The sequence below is a fragment of the Camellia sinensis genome, chromosome 6 (assembly GCF_055761805.1).
Source record: "Camellia sinensis isolate YWXY chromosome 6, ASM5576180v1, whole genome shotgun sequence".
Classification (NCBI taxonomy): domain Eukaryota; kingdom Viridiplantae; phylum Streptophyta; class Magnoliopsida; order Ericales; family Theaceae; genus Camellia; species Camellia sinensis.
In genome coordinates, this window is record NC_138966.1 from 161984364 (window position 1) to 162007404 (window position 23041).

At 37.0% G+C, this 23041-nt stretch overlaps 2 protein-coding genes and 1 pseudogene across 3 annotated transcripts; all 3 read right to left on the minus strand.

The window, feature by feature from the left end:
• Positions 1 to 1417: 1417 nt before the first annotated feature.
• Positions 1418 to 2590, minus strand: LOC145793763 (L10-interacting MYB domain-containing protein-like). The gene is made up of 2 exons (XM_082876634.1): positions 2180 to 2590; positions 1418 to 2047 (listed from the first exon to the last, which is right to left on the minus strand). Exons 1-2 carry the CDS (start codon positions 2588 to 2590, stop codon positions 1418 to 1420), a joined length of 1041 nt encoding a protein of 346 aa, XP_082732760.1.
• A 6589-nt stretch (positions 2591 to 9179) lies between these two features.
• On the minus strand, positions 9180 to 22402 carry LOC114276816 (uncharacterized). The gene is given in 5 exon segments (XM_082876635.1): positions 9180 to 9670; positions 9753 to 10498; positions 14138 to 15988; positions 22036 to 22088; positions 22334 to 22402. Coding segments are annotated over 5 exon segments (3063 nt in total). The 3' UTR covers positions 9180 to 9326.
• On the minus strand, positions 12967 to 13683 carry LOC145792544 (allene oxide cyclase, chloroplastic pseudogene; annotated as a pseudogene). The gene has a single exon (XR_014331918.1). The product of XR_014331918.1 is annotated as an allene oxide cyclase, chloroplastic pseudogene (transcript).
• Positions 22403 to 23041: the final 639 nt, after the last annotated feature.

Sequence of the window (23041 nt, forward strand, 5' to 3'; positions counted from 1 at the left end):
TGCGACTATCATGCATACTTCCTTCCCATCCGCAAGAAATGAATATGAAACACATGTCAAAATCGACAACGGCCATTATATTTTGTGTGTGACAGTATTTCCTACCGAAATATGTTGCTGCATCTGGCCCCGTAACCCATGCACTGACATGTGTTCCGTCTATTGCGCCAATGTAGTCCTGTCAACATGGATCATATGTTTTGTTTCGTAACTTTGTAACAAGTGTTTCACATTTGTCACGTGCAGTTAATAACAAAAAACATATATATTTTCTTCATTTATATGTCAATCATGTTTTCCTGAAGTACCTTGAACGGTAGGTATTTCCGTCTAGACCTCACGTATGGATGTATACGATGCTGACTGTATGTGGGCCGGCAATGGACAACAATGAACTCTTTCATGGAATTTAATACGTTATGCACGTGCCTCGACACAGTCTCCCCAGAATGTTGGAACCGTTCCTGGATTTCCCGATTTTGCTTCCCTTTCAAGACATGGATAAACATCGCAACGCTTTCTTCAACAGCTAAGCCATGTGGACGTTGCGGGACTTGTAACCCAAAATCATTTACTAATGTCTCACACAATGCGGCAAAAACTTCCTTCGGCATGCAAACATTTTCCTCAAAGCGACCCATATGCCCCGCATATAGTTCGCATATCCATGTATTCCCGGTTAGTATAGAAGTGCGACATGGCGTTTTATGCATGTGTTTTTGGTACCATTCTGTTGCCAAGTGGCATGCTTGTAGAAATGTGCAGTTCTGTTCTTGTTGCAGCTGGACCGCCATTTGATTCAGCATTTCCATTATTTCATCATGGTTGCTTCCATCCCAGGGATTCATCGCGTTTTCGTTGATGCAAAACCTACAAAAGTGGCAGGCTTTCAATTAGTTTGCACGTGCTTCATTGAGTTAAATTATATTGAATTTTGCAATTATACAATGTCAACATTGTTTGTAATGAACGCAATGCTGTCACCAATGTCCTTTGGAAGGCATGATCATATGAATTGCAAAAAAAAAAAGAAGCTGTTCAACGTATGCTTTACAGGGGGGCCATGGTTGTAACAACCACAAAACTAACAAAAGAACTTGCGACATATAGGCATTCAGAAGCGTGCATCGAAAACGTAATTCCCTGTCTTAAACGTAGCGCCACAAAATATTAAACCGTAAACATCCCATTCATTTCCCAAAAACGAAGCACAACCATGCTTCCGGTCCGTCAACCCATGCACTTACCTAAAACTTGTCACTGCCCGTAGCTAGCAAGAAGAAAAAAAAAAAAAGACATAATGCAAAACATGCACACACCACCATCCTGTTTTAGTACATAACAAACAGTACCATAAGTCTAAGTTTTGAAAAGGAAGAAAAAGACATGCATCTTCAACACTCGTAAGACCGTAGCATCACATCCGCCTACCCCCAAACAGGTTTGAAAATGGCCCCGACGCAGTACACTGGAGCTGCTTCTGTGTAAGCCAGCCAATGATGTGGTCGTCATCAGGCTGGCACATCATGACCTCCCGGTAATCAGCGTTATCCATAAGTGTGGAGGCGAAGTGGAATAACGGTGTACCAATCAGGGACGGAATACTGCTCAGTTTATGCATGCACTCGGAAATAGTGTACAGTGCTTCGTTGCCTGTCAGGTGCCTGACCGTGACCTGCTGATTCTTCGAACGAACCACATCTGTCATTCTGTTCATGCTCTCCGCAATAACAGACGCACCACTTGTTGCCTTCTTCGACTTTGAAACACTTGTTGATGGCGTCTTTCTCCGTTTTGCCTTTTCAATCGACACATGCTCCAGTGAAGAATCAGAATCCACGTCCTGTACTCCTGTGGGTATCGGATCAGCGAATGGCTGCGCCCCCAAACTACGCACTGAATCAGATGAGTCCGTAGCAGCTTCAGGAATGTTCTCTCCCGGGGTCCAATGGTGCTTCCCAGTAGCTGCTGCCCCCATGAAAACCGTCTCCAGCAAGTCACGGTGTTCCAACGTTTTCTTCCTGAACTTCGCACACACCTTGTTGATCTGCAGACATGTACATGTGTAAAAGAGGTTGACGTTATATTTCATGTTCATAAATTTTATTGAAGTTGAATTAAGAAGTAAAAAATGTACTGGTAAATGAGAAATATAAAACTTGTTTCTACATGTACTTACTGATTCCATCTTGTCCCACCACTCGTCAGGTGCCTGAAACAAACCGGTGTCATAGTCAAAGCCTATCCCGGACACTCCCTTGCTTGAATCCATCAACTTCAGCCACGCTTGCCACTCTTTCTTCAAGCTCATGTACTTATTCTTCAACTGTTTAAGTCCATGTTTTTTTCCTGTTTTTCTCTGAAATTTCCTTGACAACGACTTGTACCCTGCCTGGCTGAGGACTAAGAATGGCCGATTTCCTTTACTAATCTCATTTGTAATCAACTGGAGGAAAACTCGGACTGACTTACTGTCCCATGAGGCCTTGTGGCTTAGCTGAGTTTGTGTCTCTTCAAGACTGGTTGACTTGTCACTGACAACGGCTTTGCTTTTCGAGTGGTTACGAGGCGAAGTACGTGTGGAAACCATTACTAATGTACGGTTACAAAAGATATAAATCACAAATTTGGTTGTTATATACACACACACAACAGATGACACATTAAAAACAACAAACGCAGATATATGATGCTGAAGATGAAATTTGCATATACCCATTGAAAACATTTTTTACGTACGTACACAGGTTCCATGGGAGTTAGTAGTGGACAAAAACATGATAGTTAGTATTGCGGCTCCCATATGCGACAACATAATACCATCGTACTACAAACATACTAACTACATACTAACTACATATTCAAGACATACTAATGTCTTTGTACATACTAAGAACATGGTAACGGTGCTTACATACGGCACAACAAAATAACAACGACAATGCAGAGCACATACACAATGGTCTTAAGCACACGCAAGGATTGTTGAATGTCTATGACATCAGCCCGCAATTGCATGGCAATTTCATCTCCGGCTGACGCATAGCCTTGGTTCTCATGGCTTCGTTCTTCACACCAACCAATCCAACTGACACAAGGCTGATGAGTGAAAAGTATGCAACTATTAGTTTCATGGGTTGTTAATGTTCATTAAGTTATGACCGGTAAAGATTGGGTCACTCACCACAGGGCGGGGACATACAAAGTAGGAACGCCCTGGATTCTTGGTGGACCTGGAAATCCTAACAATACACGGGCCATATCCACAGGCACACATTCGTCCTGGCCATGTACTGGAAGTTGCAGTAGAGGTGAACGACGCCATGCTACGATTTAATATAAAGTAAATTGACATGAATGAACATGAACACGATTGCGTACTCAAATTAATAAATCTATATTGTAATATATTTTGATAATGTTTTTTATGATAGGCAGCAAAATTGATTGGTGAGAATATATTTGTACAACATTTGTTATGATAGGCAGCAAAATGGATTGGTGAGAATATATTTGTACTATATTTACGTTTGTGAATGTATTTATGATAAAATTTTTCATACTTACATGTAGTCATATCTGTTTATTAAAACTTGTACACTCTTTATTGTTTACCTCTAAATTTAAAATATATAATATTAATACATTAGTACTATCTGTCTAACATTTGTTTAAGATATATTGGAAATAAACTATTTAGTTAATATATTTGTAATATATATTTGATATATTTTGTAATTTGTTGGTAATATGTGTACATAATATATGTGGCTTCCTTCCCAAATGTAGTTCGAAAATAGTTATGGTGCTAATTACTTTATTTTTAGGAAATGAGAATTGACCCTTTCGTGTTGAGTTAAAAATAAACGCAAATTAATACATCTAATCTGTAATATATTTTCAATATATATATTTTTTTATTTAACAACATTTTGGAATATATGTACGATATAGTTTTCCATAATTAAATGTAGTCAAATCTGTTTAATAAAACTTTTACACTCTTTATTGTTTACATCCAAATTTGTAATATATAATATTAATACATTATTAATATCTGTCAAACATTTTTGTAATATATTTTTAGTCAACTGTTATTTTTCTATTTTTCTAACATAAATTTCATAAATTTTGGAATTTGTTGTTAATATATGTACATATATCTACCTTCCTTCCCAAATGTAGTTCAAAAAATATTTACGGTGCTAATTAATTTATTTTTTAGAAATGAGAAATGAGCAGTTCGTTCTGAGCAAAACATATATGCAAATTAAGACATCTAATTTGTAATATATTTTCAATAAATTTTTTTTTCTTGATATTTTGAAAATATTTGTTGAATATATTTATGATATAGTTTTTCATAAGTAAATTTTGTCATATCTGTGTAATGAAAGTTTTACACGCATACATTTTTAACTCTAATGTATTTTTAATAAACTGTTTGTTTAATATATTTCTAATATAAAAATAATATATTTTGTAATTTGGTGTTAATATCTGTAGATAATATATGAACCTTCCTTTTTATATAATTTAGTTGGAAAATATTTTTTATGTAATTAATTTCATTTCTTGAATTGAGAATTGACCATTTCGTCTTCAGGAAAAAATATACGCAAATTAATACATCTAATTGGTAATATATTTTCCATATATTTTTTGGCTCTTTTGAAAACATTTATTCATATATTGATGATAATGTTTTTCATAATTAAAATTTTACATATATGTGTAATAAAATGTTTACAGTGTTTACCTTGTAAATCAAAATTTCTAATAAACATTTCACATATATTTTTTTAATATCTTCGTAATATATTTTTAATATATTGCTTAATTGATTACAATTTTTAATTTTTTTCTTTTTCGACCACAAGTTATATATATTTTGACAATTTGTTGTTAATATCTGTAACTTGTAACCCAGAGTTGGAATAAATTTTTTTTATGTAATTCAAAAAAAATTCACAAATGGGAATTGAGCATTTCTATTACGCAACAATCAGGGGAATTGAGCATTTCACAAATGGGAATTGTTAATTTTTGTTAAGCACAAATGGGAATTGAGCAACTCAGAAATGGGAACAGCATTTCTTATTTATATAAAAAAAAAAAAATGAAAGATCTGCATTTGAAACTATAACCGAACAGATATTCCAATTCTACACCAGATTTGCATTTCCGAACTTGTTTAAACAACGGTGCCTTCATACATATGGTCACAATTTTTGATTCTGAAGCTCTATAAATCAGACCAACTATTGGAATCAGATCAGATATTATATACATACATGAATTCGAATGTGTAATCTGAAATTTTAGATGTTTCTTGATAATTATAAGCAAAAAATCAGAAAGACGAAAGAGTGTTTTTCGGATCTCAACACAGCTTTACCAGAATCTGATATTCATTCCCAATAACGTAAGTGCATTCACAGATTTGATTCAGAATTTATTTGAAAAATGGGTACAGAGTAATAGTGGCACAATGTGTACATCAATTTCAATAATTAGATTTCATTCACCTAAGGAATACATCAATTCAAACTTGTGATCTGAAATTTGTAATTTTTATAATTATAAGAACAAAATGTGTGAACCCAAGCAGAAAATCAACAAATCTGAAAAAACATCAGATTTGACTATGAACCCAAATCAGATTGTGATCTGAACAAACTGTGTGAACCCAAGCACACAATTTTTCAGTTCTAATTGTGATCTGAGAAAAGGCAGATTTTTAATGATAATTATAAGAACAAAATCAAAAGAAGAAGAGAGTGTTTTACGAATCTCAACCTAGTCCGGCCCTAATTACGCACAGAGTTGCAGATTTGTATTTAAGAACAGATATATGTATATATATATATATATATATATCTGTCTCCAAAATGTGTGAACCCAAGCAAGACGAATCACTTCAACAGGTCAGTAATGAACCGGATTTGTAATGAACCCAAAATGGAAAAAAAAAAAAAAAAAACTTTGGAAAAACAAAATATGGCAAAATTTACAGATACAGATTCTCCACTTTTATACAAATTTGCGAAAAATCCCAATGTTGTATAAACAGAAAGGGGCTCCAGACATGAATCGTAAGCAGAGGCCCAACACACACAGATCTACGAAATCAGAAGGATTTGAAAGAGTTACCTGAAGATCAGTGGTGTTTGAGAGGGTTCCGTCTATTGTTCGCCGCCGCCAACGTTAGGGCCCAACCGTCCGATTTGCCGACCTGTTCAGGAGTCGTCTTCGCCGCCGCAGATGCCTACTCCGGCCCGATCTCCTCCAAAAAGCTTGGCTCAGATGTCGTCGCCGCTGGTAGCCACTAATCGCCTCCTTCCCTTCGTCTGTTAGGTTTTTGGTTGTGTTGTGCCTTCGGATTCATTCATCAGAGTTCCTCAATGATGATCTGATTTGTTTGAGGGTGTTTTCGTAATTTTACCCGGACAACGTTTCCTCTCCCACCCGTTGGAGAGGCTTTGTCGTGTAGTGGCTATTTCAGCCTTGTTTGTCGTCATCTGGCTAATTTAGCCTCAACCACGCTTCCCAAACATACACTAAAGAGTGATGGGAAGTCTTCTTGCAGCAGTTTTTAAAAAATAATAATATTATAAACTCAGACTTAAATTCAGAAATTATTCATAATTATCATTTCATGATTTAGATTATTTTACACAGGATCGTACATTACACAAATTTGATTTCAACCACACACTCACATTTAAAGTAAATTTACAATAATTAAAATGGGGTTCATAGACTTATTTTTAAAAAAATGCTGGGAAGACTCTGCTACCAACCATTTTTCACTTTTCCAAGGATTTAAAAAATGATGCAGAAACCTTTTTATATATTTGTATTTGTTGATGTTATAAAAAGTTGCACATCAACTACTCAACACCAAATACCATTAACTAGCTGGAAAAATAAATAAATAAATAAATAATCCAAGGGGTTGGCCTAGGGTTTGGATGTACTCCTTCAATGTAGATTTGAAATCTTTTAAGTGTGAATAATTTTTTAAGGTCAATTCATACGGGTTTTATTTCGACATTAATTGGATCCCTACTAATGAACGGTGGGATTGGTCCCAAATTAATCAGTCCGATGAGCCAAGTTATCAAAAAATTGGCTGATTTAAAATTAAAAAAAAATCAAAAAAGAGAAAAAGAAAAAGAAGAAAACAGAAGAATTTAGCAAAATATTTTATAAAAATAGTTTGTAAGTAAATTTAAGATCCAAACATAACTGATAAGATTCGTAGATAAGTTAGATTTATGAAAAATTATCACTAGGTCCTAATAGTTTGACTTAATTTCCATTAAGTCCTATTGAAAATAAGTCCTAGTAAAATCATCGCTAAAAATAATTTTTTGTGACGATTTTTTTTGCATATGTTGCTAAAAATTGACACTTAGCGATTTTTTTGTCATGATTTTTATAAATTGTCTATAAAACTAAAAATTTAGTGTTTTTTTTTTGGGACGATTTTTTTTTTTAAACTGTCACTGAAAGTTAAAAATTAACGACTTTTTTTTTTGATGTTTTTTTTAAACTGTCACTAAAACTTATAATTAGTAACAAAATTTTCAAGCTGTCATTGAAAATTAACAATTAATAACTTTTTTTAATAGTGTTTGATGAAAATATCATTAATTATTGCAGAACCTATTAGACAATAAATTTATTTATTAAGACCTAGTCCCCTTAAATTTACCTGTGACACAAGTGGTGGAATGTTCAAGCAATTCCCTTGCAGCCGCTTGAAAAGCTAAAAAAAGGATAAAATCAGGAGAAAGTTACAAAAAACGACCAACTTCCTCGAATCCATTTTTTTCTAATTGATTCAGAATGGTGTTTAACCACCCCCATTCATAACCCCCAAGTGTAAGTTGCCTTTCATTTTTCATCAATTTAAAACGTTTCGGTGCAAAGAAATTTTTTTAACTATAGTGTGCGTTTCGGCCACAGCCTACTATGCGTTGACGTGGACTTGAATTATCAGTGCAGAAAAAAGTCCAATTTTTTTTTTTTTTTTAGTTCCGTCATTTTTGAAGTTCATGCATCTACTGAAGAGAGGGACATCATAAGCTAAATCCCTAATGCTACAAGTCTTGGGACTACTACCACTTGGAGCTGAATTTCAATAATGGAAGAAAGAAGAAGAAGATGACAAAATGCTTCAAGGCCTGTTAGGTCCATTGTAACATTCACATTTATCGATTATTTCTCAAGATTATCGCACTACAAAATTTTCGATGATCTAATAATTATGAGTATTTTAAACAGAGGACGGAAAAATTAGAGAATACTTTACCATCTCTCACCATCCATGTTATACTTTAGCACTTGCACTTCAAATCTCATTTGACAACTTCGGATTTTCACCTTTGAAGTAAATTCTGCTTCAATGAACAATTCTGATTTCAAACCAAAACAGTGAAAGCAGAGTTGCTGCATTTATGTGATTCATAAGATATTCATGAACCCACAGCAGTTCAGCTTGAAGGGGAATGATGGAGATTAGTGTGGCTCCACCCACTTTATTATTGGGTAATTAAAATAATTTAAAATAATTGTAATTTTTATAGAAGTTCAAATCGATCTGTGCCGGGTACAAATAAAAATTGTAGCAAGACTCACTTTTTGAACTAATGCCATTAAAACAAAAATTTCCCCTAATAAAAAAAAAAATTATAAAATGAAAAAAATTTTAAAAAGTGAAAAAAAAAAAATCCTTGATTAAAGACCATTTGCTGAATTGATTTTAGGGGGATGCACCAATAAATCCCAAATTAATAACTTATGCACTGTTTAGTCCTAAAAGTTTTCTTATAGACTGAAAGGTCCTATTACAATGTTAATAACATCAGATACAATGTTAATAACATCAGAGTCATGTTACAAACATTGGATTTCAAACATCTAATGTTCATCAAATTTCAATAATGTTTGAAAATATAGGATGAAAAACATTTAATGTTCATCAGATTTCAATAAATTTTGAAATTATAGAATGAAACATCAGATCATTTACATCATTCACATCATGTTGATGTAAAAATGGGACTAAATGGAGCATAAGAAAACTTTTAGGACTAAATGGTTCAACGTTTCAAAAACTAGGACTTATGGGTAAATTTTCCTTGATTTTAATAGATTTATAAATTTATCCCTTTTTATCTAAAATTTTATTGAGAAAATTATACACTGGGATAATTCCTCTCAAAGCATAAGATAAAATGTAAAGAATCAACATAGTTCAAACATACAATCATCACATATTACAAAATGACACATTTTTAATTATTCAAATTTAAAATTTACTTTGCCCAAGGTTGATTGTTGTTGCTTAGCACCCAGTGATCACCAGCCTTTATTTCAAGCACTTGAGATGCAGCACTCATGGTAGGTCGCGATTGTGGATCAACGCATAAGCACCACAGTGCTAGCTTCAATATGGAATTCAGTTCATCTTCAATTTTTTGACTAGAAGGAGGCGAGAGATGACGATCTAACACATCTTCAAGTTCTATTCTTTGATCAACCAATGATTTTAGGCTTGAAATAAGTTCCCCTGGATGTGATCCCATCAAAACTTCAATTGCCAAAACCCCAAAGCTATACACGTCACATTTTTCTGTCACTGCCATTGTGTATGCCAACTCTGCAATAAAAAACCAAATAAAATGGTTAGATTTCACTGATAAAAGGAACTGATGTCATTTTTATGAATTTATTGAAGTTACCTGGTGCGATATATCCATATGTGCCTGCAACTGAGGTCCAACGTGAGGTATTAGGCTTCAAAAAGCTCGCAGTGCCAAAATCCGAGACGTGAGCCTCCAATTCCAAGTTCAACAAAACATTCTTGCTCGATATGTCACGATGAATTATTGGAGGCATGCAACTATGATGCATGTAACACAAAGCATGAGCCACACTTCTAATAACTTCCACCCTCTTGAACCAATCTAACTCCTTTGCCTCCTTATCACTGCTCAACACATTTGCCAAACTTCCCCTTTCCAGGAACTCATAAACCAAAAATTTGTGCCTTTCATGAGAACAATAGCCATAGAGTTTCACAATGTTCCGGTGCCTTATTTCTGTTAACGTCGCTATCTCATTCATGAAGCTCTTGCGATCCTCAATCTCCGTGGTTTCGGTTGTGGTGCTAAGCTTTTTAACCGCGACAACTTGGCCACTTGGTAGCTTAGCTTTGTAAACTCTTGCTGACCCTCCCACCCCAATGCAGTACTCATCATTGAAATCTTCTGTGGCATTGATAATGTCCTCATACACTACTCTCCCATCAAAATTCCAAATTGAATAGAGATTTTCATTCCTCGATTGGGACTTGTATTCTTGCACACTCCCTTGGCGTCCTCTGCGGTAAAGTGCAATGATCCCAACAACCGCAAATATGAGCGATAGTAAGGAAATGGAAGAGGTGACAATAATAACAACCATACGAGAGTGTTCCCTTTTTTGGCTACTATTTTTGGGAGATAATGATGTGTTATGTTAAATTGTAGTATTATTAATTGATGTATTGATTGATATGTATATTATAAGGATTTATATAGGAGAGGATTTGGGAGTAGGTGAAGGTGGTAGGGGAGGTGGTAGGTGGAGTGGGTGGTAGTATTTACTTTTACAATTTACATTAACAGCCCCCCTCAAACTCAAGGAGGATAGGTACTAGCCAACTTGAGTTTGGAGAGAGTAACAAAACAGAAAAATAAGCTGACAAATAAAATTAAAAATGGGATAGGAGACACTGTATGGTTGTGTCAGACCGTTGTAGAAGACACGGTATGGTCGTGTCGGACCGTTGTAACAGACAGTTTACGGGGTCATGTCGGACCGTTGTAGCAGACACTGTGTGGTCGTGTCAGACCGATGTAGAAGACAGTTTACGGGGTCATGTCGGACCGTTGTAGCAGGACAGTTTACGGGGTCATGTCGGACCGTTGTAGAAGACAGTTTACGGGGTCATGTCGGACCGATGTAGCAGGACAGTTTACGGGGTCATGTCGGACCGTTGTAAAAGACATTTTACGGGGTCATGTCGGACCGATGTAGCAGGATAGTTTACGGGGTCATGTCGGACCGTTGTAGCAGACAGTTTACGGGGTCATGTCGGACCGTTGTAGCAGGACAGTTTACGGGGTCATGTCGGACCGTTGTAGAAGACAGTTTACGGGGTCATGTCGGACCGATGTAACAAGACAGTTTACGGGGTCATGTCGGACCGTTGTAGAAAACAGTTTACGGGGTCATGTCGGACCGATGTAGCAGGACAGTTTACGGGGTCATGTCGGACCGTTGTAGCAGACAGTTTACGGGGTCATGTCGGACCGTTGTAGCAGACACTGTGTGGTCGTGTCAGACCGTTGTAGAAGACAGTTTATGGGGTCATGTCGGACCGTTGTAGCAGGACAGTTTACGGGGTCATGTCGGACCGTTGTAGAAGACAGTTTACGGGGTCATGTCGGACCGGTGTAGCAGAGGTTGTGGTGATGCACAGTGCGCCATGAGCGACTTATACATGATACTGTGTCTAACCCCCCCTCAAACTCAAATAGGTGTGAAGGTAGAAACCTATTTGAGGTTGAAACAAAGGGATTGATAAAGCTGACCGGTGTAGAAGACACTGTATGAGTGTGTATATAGGCTGCCCAAAAGATATACAGGGATGTAGAGATCGAGCCCTCAAAAGTCGTGCCCTCAAAAGGTGTGCCCAATCTTTCAAAAGGCGTGCCATCAAAAGGCGTGCCCAATTTATCAAAAGGCGTGCCATGAAAAGGCGTGTCAGTTTGTCGGCGAGCACCGAGCGGCGCATGATGCGCGTGGCTGCCTTGGCTATATAACCAAGACGGAACCTGAGGCCGAGGCAGAGGCTGAGACAAAAAACCTGCGAAAATCCTCTGGAAAACTCTTCGTTTTGCTGAGAGAGATAGTCTGTAACACTCTGTTGCGAGAGATATTCTGTAACACGCTGGTGCCCAGAAAATGGCCTCGTCTTCCCGGAGTCTGCTCACTCTCTTTCCAGACCTCAACGAGTCAACAAGAGAGAAAACTGGTGCGGTGGCACTGGAACCTCAACCAAGCGCCCCGGAGTTTGCTCCGTTGAACTTTCCGATGCGGTCTGTGGAGCAAAAAATGGCGGTGCAGTCGGATGTGGAGGCCAATCAGTATACGTTGAAGTCATGTGTGGAAACCATGACGGCGGTTATAAACTTGTCGCACCGGCTGCAAAGTAGGACAAATGAGGTGCAGCAGTTAAACTCCCAACTGGCTCTGCTCCAACGCATGTATAAGGATGCGCGAGCAGAGATAAGCGTGCTAAAGGCAGAAAACAAGGAGCTGAAGCGGAAGGCCACCGTGATGTTCCGATTTGGAGGTCCGCCATATGCTGCAGTGGAGGAGCAGGGAGTAGTGATCGTGCCCAGTGGAGTGGGAAACATGGAGGCAACACCGTCAAGGGCTGCCCAGGATGGAGGCAAAAAGAAAAGACCGGCGGCAGAGTAGAGAAGGGATGTCGGTGTGTAGCCGTCTGCAGAAAAGAAAATAAAGCCGTTGTTGTTGTTGTTGTTTTTTTTTTTTTTTTTTTTTTTTTTTTGGTGTAAAATGGTGATCGGGGTGAGCCCCGACATGAATAAAATGAGTTTGTGGAATGAGGAATGTTTGTTTGTTTGTGTGTTTTTTTTTGTTTTTTTTTGTTTTTTTTTTTTGTGAAAAGTAAGGGAATCGAATAATAATAAAAAAATATGGAGATGGAGATGAAATGATAAGTATGGTGATGATGAAGATATAATAATGAAGAAAAAGAGAGCACCAATTAATTTGTATAATAAAAAATAAAAGTTAGGCGGTGAATGGGTGTGATTAAAAAAAAAGAAAAGTGAGTGAGAGAAGAGGACGTGTGAGAAATGAGGTGGTCAAAACCCTGGTCAGTTAGGAAAGAGAGTGAGAGATTCGAAAAATGTGAGTGGGTGGGTCTTTAGAGAGAGAGAAACCGAGAGGGAGAACATCAAAGATGCCCGACCCACCAGTCACAGCGAGATACGTGTCCTCGTAGGTCAGGGAAGCCCCCTGAACCGCTATGTGACCGTAGTCTCCGAAGTAGAAGCTGTATATGGCCTCGTACCGGTCTCCTTTCTTCTCTAGTTCGTTCTTGATCAGCACGCACAGACCGGCCGTTATTCCCAACCGCTTCTGCAAGTCCCCGGAATAGATTTTGTTGCTGAAAGGGACGAGATCGCCGAGGGAATTGACAGTTTTTTTTTTTTTTTGGCTCAATCGAAGGTAAGCAGGGCTTCCACGGTCTCGCTCGTTCATCTCATACACACACAGTTCTTGAACTTTAGCAGAAATGGGTCTTGAAGGATCTGAGGGGTAGCTCTGGCTCTTGCAAGTGAATGATCTTGTGGAGGCGGGGGCGGCGGTGGTGGTGAGCCTGGGGTTTTGGAAGAAAAGGTGGTTGGAGAGCTTGAAGGATAGGAGTTTTTGGGAAGGTGAAGTGGCGGTCATGGTGGTTGGGGGGAGCTTGACGGAGGAAGAGATGGCTCTGAGAGCGGCAGAGGTTGAAGAGGCAGCCATTGGTGTTGATGAAGTAGAGAGAGAATATAAAAATGATTTTGCTGGGGACTGAAGAGGCTGAGGAGGTCGTTTGGGTCGAAGAGGGTTTCTGTGGAAGAGAGGAGTGATCTCCCTCGGCTTCACGAGGTCGTCGGTCTCCGACACCGTCTTCAGCAGCGGCGGCGTGGGATTCAAGCGGCGGCGAAGGAGTCTCCGGGGTTCCTGATTCAGGGGACGGAGAGAGCGAGTCGGCGCCGATTTCAGGGGCCGGAGTAGGAGAGTGAAGGTATGTGTAGAAAACTTTAGCGGAATTGGTTGAGGTCCGGCGGACGGCTAAGGTGAGGTTGCCGCCCGCCGGTGAAGCGAAAATATTAGGTTCTAAACCTGCTCTGATACCATGTTAAATTGTAGTATTATTGATTGATGTATTGATTGATATGTATATTATAAGGATTTATATAGGAGAGGATTTGGGAGTAGGTGAAGGTGGTAGTGGAGGTGGTAGGTGGAGTGGGTGGTAGTATTTACTTTTACAATTTACATTAACATGTTACATGCCCTCAATCCTTGGATTTCACCACATAAATCTTTGTTATTAGCAAAAGATTTCAGAGAAGAATTAAAGGCCTTGGTATTAGGAAGAGGACCCTCAAGATCATTGTAGGACAAGTCAATGAACGACAAGCTAACCATGTCAACTAGAGAATTGGGTATGGAACCAGAGAGATTGTTGTGGGAGAGATTCAAATTTTCAAGATTTACAAGCTTTCCAAACTCGGACAATATCTCTGCAGTGAGTGAATTGTAACTCAAATCAAGCAAAGTTTGTAAGGCTACAAGATAACCAATCTGGTCTGGGATTGAACCATTCAAGCCATTCTTGTTCAAACTCATGAACTGTAGTTTTATGCAATTCCCAATTTGATTTGGAATTGGACCACTTAGCATGTTCAGTGATAGATCCAGATATCCCAAATTGGACAATGCTCCAATTTGTGAGGGTATTTGACCGAAAAGTTTGTTAGCGTTTAAGCTTAAGTAGCTTAATTCAGTTAAATTTCCAAGTTGTACTGGTGTTTCCCCAGAAAGTTGATTAGAAGAAAGGTCAAGAACAACCAGTTGGTTCAACTGAACGATTTCTTCGGGGACTTTCTCAACAATCATATTCCCGGCAATTCTCAGCTGTGTCAAATGCCTGGATTCTCCCCATTGCGGTGAGAACATACCTTGTAGCCGGTTATAGCTCAAGTCGATGTAATTAAGGCTCGGATATACACCAAAATCTTGGTCAAGAATACCGGTTAGTTGGTTATATTCAAGTCGAACTCTAAACAAGGTTGTGCAATTTCTTAGACTCATTGGGATAGGACCACTAAACTTGTTATAGGAAGCTGTGAAATTCACAAGCTTCCCATATCGACACACTTGTTGGGGCAGGTGACCAGTGAAATTGTTCTCGGCTATATGAAGGGTTGTCAAAGCCAACGAGTTTCCTATTCCTTGAGAAACTGAACCAAATAACCAGTTTTTAAACGGGCGAAGATCAGTTCATTTAGTCAAGGTACCAATATTCCAGGGAATTTCCCCGGAAAGTTGATTTTCTGTCATGCACAAAACGGTTAGCTCACTCAAATTACCCAAAGAACTAGGAATTGCACCAAAGAAATGACTCCCATCTAAAGCAATAAGAGTCAAGTTTTTACAATTCCCTAATTCTAACGGAATATAACCACTCATGTTAGTGTCTTGGATGAGTAGCCTCTGGAGGCTAAAAAGCCCGGTTTTTGCCCCTTCTGTTCCATTAGGAAACAAGCCCGAATCGAGCTCACCACTGATCATGTTTCGCGACACGTCTAGCTCGACAACCAGGGAAAGGTTGGCAACAGAAAATGGAAAAATGCCAGTGTAAGAATTTGTGGAGAGATCAAGGAATTGGAGGTTTGTGAGGAGGCCTATGGTGATTGGTATGGTGCCAGTGAGTTGGTTTACTTTGAGATCGAGGTGAAGAAGTTGAGGGAAAGAAGAGAAGTCTAAGCGCTCGAGCGTACCTTTTAGGCCCGTGTAAGCGAGATTTAGTCCGATCACATCTCTGGCATTGTTGCAGGCTATTCCAAGCCATTTGCAGTGGCTTGAGCTTGAGAGTTTGGTTTTAATGGCCCATGAGGTGAGGATTGATTGGTTGGCTATGCTTTGTTTCCATTTGAGAAGTGCCTCAGCTTGTGAGTTTGGCGATGGTTGAGCATTGCAAAAAGGAAGCAAAACTAGGAAAGAAACTAGCAAAAAGGTAGCAAACAGGCTGAATGTTTTACTTGCTTGGTCATTGCTGTGGAGCAGAGGTTTGGTTTGCTCCGAGGTGGCTTTTTGATTTTCTGAAACACAAAATGCTTTTTTGTTAGAACTTAAAGGCAAATCTCATCTCATTTATGGGTAGGACAAACCGAATAGAAATATAACTGCATATTCACTAATATTTTACACATTTTATATATATATATATATATATTTTTCAAATCTATGAATCAAATATGATCATAGAATTGATGATCAATGTCAGTCAACATGAATTTTCGATGGCGAGGCATATATCGGTTCAACCAAAAAAATATTACTTATTAACTGATACAATTAATACATTACGGCTTATTTTTAATTTGAGATATTATTATTTAATAATAAACTAACAGGTAACATAATAACTTTTAGATATATTAGTTACAAAATTATCTTGAAATAAATAAGGGGAAATTACCATTAATTGAAATTTTAAAAAATTATTACAGATTCATTGAAAGATTTATGATTTGAATTATTAATATTTATAAAATTTATTACTTATTTATAATTATTTTTTAAGACTTGTACTAATATGAAATTTTCTCAATAAATAGCTACATTTGAGCAGTGGAGGTCTTTGATGCCAACTTAGTTGGAATCGTTTAATTTTGCTATGATACTTCTTCACCCTTTGTATTGATATTCTTATCTTGCACGTTGATTTGTTCAATAAAATTCTTTTCGCTATTCAAAAAAATAAATAAATTGGTGCAACTTATTATAAATAAATAAATAAAAATTGATAATCATAAAGAAGAATTCAAAATATTTTTCTCTAAACTTTTAAATAATCAATTTATTTAAATTATTTCAGTAGAAGTTACAAAAAAAACAAAAACAAAACAATACGTGATGAACAAAGCAAAACAAAAATAAAAGAAGAAAAAAAATAAAGGAGCGAGTCTGACTTTGTTTATTTATTTTTGTTTTTAATCGGCGAGTGTGAATTGCTCTAATCAAACGATCCTAACAGATTAACCGGAGAGAAAAAGACTTTAAAAAATCTCCTTTCTTGGATGGGGATTTGAATGATGTAATCAATAATCATACTACTGCCTAGTTGTGGGCGGCAATAAATCAGAAATTAAATCATCGGGTAGGAATAAAGTTATTCGCAACAAAACCATAAACAAATTTATTATAAAAAATAATAATATTTAATGGATAATTATTTGATAGCTGCAGAGTACGATAACTTGACGTTCTATAGTAATATTATGTGTGGAGAAGGTAGAATATTGATTATTTGTGTTGGGTGATTGAAAAATATGAGAAACATAAAAAATGATAATTTGTAAGTGAGTATGACTACGTGCTACTCCGAAACTATTGTATAACTTTCTCTAATTCAAATTTAATTCATAGATTTTGGGTGGTGAATATAATTTACTCAATATTTTTCTATCTATCAATTTTTTTTATTTGTTAGAGGCCTTGAACTATAATCTACATGGAATGACTTGTTTCTAATTGAAATTTCAACTGTACCAAATAGTTGAGGTTTCTGACAAGAAAGAGTCATTAAATAGAAGATTTTGACCGGAAGAATCATTAAAAAAAAGACTCTTACGGCTCATTAAAATTTTTCAAAGATTCTTACCGATACTAATAAAAGTATTCCGTTTAATAATTTTTCAAGTTAGAGATCTCAACTATCTGATTTAGTTCAACTTTCAACTGGAGGCAAACTAAATCCAATCTACAAACTATCTTCATAGATTTTCAAGTTATTATTGAGGACTCAAAAATATGAGAGGGCCTTTGAGAATTTAGAGAGATGAAGTTGGCGAGGTCCCAAGAATGGGTTAAAACGTAATATTGTGAATAAATTTAGAATTATTTTAGAAGGTTGCTAAATACTCCTATTTTTTTCTTTTGGAACCCCACCTCTTATATATTTTTTTTATTACAATTTTGTCCTAACACTAATTTCCATTTTTGACCCCATCTCTATTTTTCCAACCCCAACCCTAACCCCATCTCCACCTCCACCTTCACCTCTATTTTATTTCGGCCAGCAACACCTCGCCATTACCAGATCTCATTCACTCCACCTCGCTACCGCCTCCTCCTCCTCCTCCTCCTTCTTCTTCTTCTTTTTCTTCTTCAGCCATTCCCAGTGCCACCAACCTCGCAATATCATCTCGACCACCATCACCTTCGTAGCCCTTCATCGTTGCCACTATGTGTGAGAGAGAGAGAGAGAAAAAAAAAATTGGCAGTCACCACTTTGATTCCTTCAACAATTGCAACCGAAGCCGTGATCTTCGCCGCAAATCTAAAAAATATAAAAGGAAGGAGGTCACAGTGGTCGGAGGTTGTGGAAGAGTGGCCGCCAGTGGAAAAGGTGCTAGAAGGCCGCCAGAGGAGGGGGATTGCTGATCGCTACCGCCACCTCCTTCTCTTATTCTTCTTCCTATCGCGACCTAGATTGTGACCCACCGCCACTATCACTGCCCTAAGTCGCTACTGTTGCCATCACCTATTTCTAAAAGCCCTAGGTCTAGGTTGTGAAATAGTAGAGAGGGGCTGCGGATTGGCCATTGGAGATAGCGGTGGTGGTTGCCGGAGTTGGTGGGGATGAGATTAGGGTTAGGGGCTAGGGTTTGGGGTTAGGAATATAATTCGTATTAAGGTAGGATCTTAAAGAGAAAATGGAGAGAACTTATTTTTTTGGGTATGAATTCAAAAAAATGGGACCAAAGTAAAAAGACGAGGACAAATAGTAGTCCTCTTATTTTAAATTTTAAATTTGATAGATTAATTGGACACTAACCAATCACAATTCATCAACTCGTAACAATGATGATGATGCACATGGAATTGTAGTTGATTTCTATTATTTACTCTTTTGAATTTACATTCTTAGAAATATATTTTAAGTGGAGCTTGATTGGCAACATGTCTTGGTTCAAATAATATTTTAATGTCTATCTAACTATACAATTTGGGAAACCCACAGACAACAAAATTGGGTACAGACTACAACGAAAATGATGGTTTAAAATTCATGACAAAAGTGAGCAATGAAGAAGTCCAAATTGTATTCTATTTTATTTTTATTTTTTCTTCTTTTTTATGTGTGATTGAAATCTTTGTACACTTTGGCCATGTTTGTTTGGGTGGACATGAGCTTGGGATTAGACTAATAGTCTAATAAAATTATTAATCTGATGTTTGGTTAAACAATTGAAGTACGGATTAGTTATTTTAAACTTGATTATTAGTTAAGATAGGATACATAATCCAACGGATTGGTAGTCCTAGGACTATTAGTCATGGGAATACTAATACAGTCCGCCCAAACAAACATGGCCTTTTGGGGTTGGTTGAAATCAACATCATATGCATATCAATGAAAACCTCAACAAATTTTTGGTTTTCAACTTTGGTAAGTCAAGCTGCCTTAAATGGATGCTAGTATGAAGTCTAACTGAGATATAAGGAAATGGACCTTCTATTAGAAATCTCACCCAAAAAAAAAAAAAAAGAATAGCAGAATTTTTTTTTTTTGGGTCAACCAAATAGGATTCTCTTTGATAATCACTACAAAAATTTTGATTTTTTGCGACGGCAAATAACTTTTAGCGACGGCAAATGGGGGTCACAATAGAGGGCGTTGCTAAAACTTTTTAGCGACGGCACCGTGCCGTCGCTATTTTTTTGCGACGGCAAATAGTGCCTTTTGCGATGGCATTCTGCTGTCGCCTATAATATGTAAAAAATTGAGATTTTTTGCGACGGCACTGTTTCACCGTCGCTAAAAGTGTTATTTGAGATGGAAAAAAAAAATCATCACGAAATGTTTGTTATTGCGATGGGATACTGCCATCACTAAAAGATTATTTGAGATGGCAAAAAATACCGTCCCGAAAGGTTTTTTATTGCGACGAAATAATGTTTTTTGAGACGGTGTAGTGTCGTTGCAAAAAAAAAAAAAAAAAAAAAAACCCTGCAATAAAATTATTAAAAATATGAAAATTACCTATATTAAATAAAAAATAATTGAAAATGAAACCAATAACTGCATAATAATATAAAAATTCCAGTATAAAAACAACAATTTATCCATAATAAAAATATTCTTGCATTCATAACTACACATCAACAAAATTTTCCCACTACATAATGTTGCATAATACATATATAATGTTTAAATACATAATGTTATTCACAATTCAAAATAACATAAATAAAAAACAAAAGCTTTACTCATGATTCTTCCGTGGGTAGCAAAAATAAAAGTTAGTTGCATTCTTCACAGGCATGCATTCCACAAGAAGCAAACTCCTACTCGAGAAATATCTGAAAACAAAAAATAAAAATTATTAATGACAATAAAATTATGTGTTAATATGTTAATTACAAAAAAATATAAAAATTTAACTACTACATAATTACAAAGATAATTAAGTAAACAATTTTGGCTAGACCGAAATTCGGCTCTAACTCCCAAATCGGGAACCGAATTCAAGTCCCGTCTTCTCCCACAAGTCTCTCGTGCCTAAGCGATCGTGTGTGCCAAGTTTCGTGCTAATCCGACGCCGTTTGATATTTTGGGGCATCAACATCTCGAATTCAAGTTTTTAAGGAACTAGTTTGTCTAGAGTGAAATCTGACTCTAACTCCCAAACCGGGAACTCGATTCGAGCCCTGTTTTCTCCCACAAGTCTCTCGTGCCTAGGCGGTCGTGTGTGCCAAGTTTTATGCTAATCCGACTCCGTTTGGTGATTTTGCGGTATCAACACCTCAAATTCAAGTTTCTTAAGGAACTAGTTTGCCTAGACCGAAATCCGACTCTAACTCCCAAACCGGGATCCCAATTCGAGCCTCGTCTTCTCCCACAAGTCTCTCGTGCCTAAGCGGTCGTGTGTGCCAAGTTTCGTGCTAATCCAACGCCGTTTGGTGATTTTGGAGCGTCAACACCTCAAATTCAAGTTTCTTAAGGAACTAATTTGCCTAGACCGAAATCCGGCTATAACTCCCAAATCGGAAACCCAATTCGAGTCTCGTCTTCTCCCACAAGTCTCTCGTGCCTAGGCGGTCATGTGTGCCAAGTTTTGTGCTAATTCAACACCTTTTTGGTATTTTGGGGCATCAACATCTCGAATTCAAGCTTTTTAAGGAACTAGTTTGCCTAGACCGAAATCCAGCTCTAACTCCCAAACCGGGAACCCGATTCGGGTCCTGTCTTCTCCCACAAGTCTCTCGTGCCTAGGCGATCGTTTGTGCCAAGTTTCGTGCTAATCCGACACCGTTTGGTGATTTTGGGGCGTCAACACCTCGAATTCAAGCTTCTTAAGGAACTAGTTTGCCTAGACCAAAATCCGCCTCTAACTCCCAAACCAGGAACCCGATTTGAGTCCCGTCTTCTCCCACAAGTCTCTCGTGCCTAGGCGGTCATGTGTGCCAAGTTTCGTGCTAATCCGGCGCCGTTTGGTGATTCTGGGGTGTCAACACCTTGAATTCACGAGGCTGAAAAAGAATGACAAAAATGTTACTTGAAACCCTTCCACGAGGCTAAATTAAATGTTAATGGTAGGCATGACCTTTTACACCTTGTGTTTTGATTCTTTGTGTGGTTAAATTCTAGCCCATATGAATAAACAAGCAAAAGCAAACCTAAAACGCACTTACATATTTATGATGCCATAAACACATCAAAATGCTTGTATTTTTTAACCACTCAAAATCTCATATTAATAGCTAAGGAAGCAATCAAGATTCAACTACCTACTATATTTTCATCCATTAGCAGTTCAGACACTAGATTCAATTAAATTAATATAGTAAACCATCAATATGCATAGAACATAATTTGCTAGAAATCACATTAATATTAACAGTAAATGGAAAGCTACATCAAAGCATGCACACATGCAACTCTAGATGTGGTAGCAAGAAACTAATAATCATGATCATATTCAGAACCATCTCACTTGATTCCTATATGAGCAACTCACACTCCATGTCCATTTGCATAAAGCAACAACATAATTAAAATATATGTTTGATAGTATCAACAACAAGATAAGATCCATCACAATATAATCATAACCTACGACAACATAGTCAAAATACATGTTTGGTTATTCAAAATCATTCATTTACCTACTCCGCTTCTTTGAACCAGATACCCCATCTTTGGAATTTTCACCTGTCATCTGCGAATGAATAAAAACCATATTTTTTATTAATGCGTACACCCAACAGGGAAATTAGTATTAATCCATAATGCATAAGAAAACAATAATATATTAAATGACCAATTACATATAGAAAAACTATCTAAGAATAGATTTATATAAGAAGTCCCTCAGTTGCACTGACCTTCAAAATCAATCTTTGGTGTGTGTATGTGTTGGGTTAGTAAACCAACAGGTTTTAAAGGACTTATTAGAAGCCAAACCTTTTTCTTCACCTCCTCTCTGAGTTGTTGAAAAGGCCCCTTCTTCTGCATTCCAGAGAATGAAGTCATCTTTCGTCAAATGCTGGAGAAGCAAATCACAGATCCACTTTAATTCAATAGTCATATTCATAAATCTCCAAAAATAGGCATCAAAATTCAGAACTCATATGTTAAATAAAGAAATTAGTGTCATTAACATGATGGTGAATTATGTAATTAGTTCTACATTTGGCAGAATGTGCATTCAGAATAAATACACAATTATCAAGGATGGTGAATTATGTAATTAATCTACATTTGGTTGTTCTAGGAATTCTTGGTTCTACCCTTGTTCCTATTGAAGTCTTGGAGTTAGCAATCAATTAGCATGCTACGAACCGAGAGACAAAAAGTGGAAATTCTATGTTAAGACAAATGGCCCAACACAATGTGAAATCACATTCTTAAGGTTGATGTAACGGTGCTAACTTAAACGGATAATGGAATACATGAACAATGTGAAGCCTCAGTCATAGAGTTGGGCAATTCTTTTGACAAACTGAGAGAAATTAAGTGTTATTGAAGAAAATAATTGAAACCTTCTCACAAAAATCTAAAGTAATTTACCAATTCCAAAAAAAAACATTATTGATTCCACAAAACATTATACTGGGCCATAGAAATTTATTGAAATTATTAAGTCAAATAGAAATTTAACATTTCTATAAA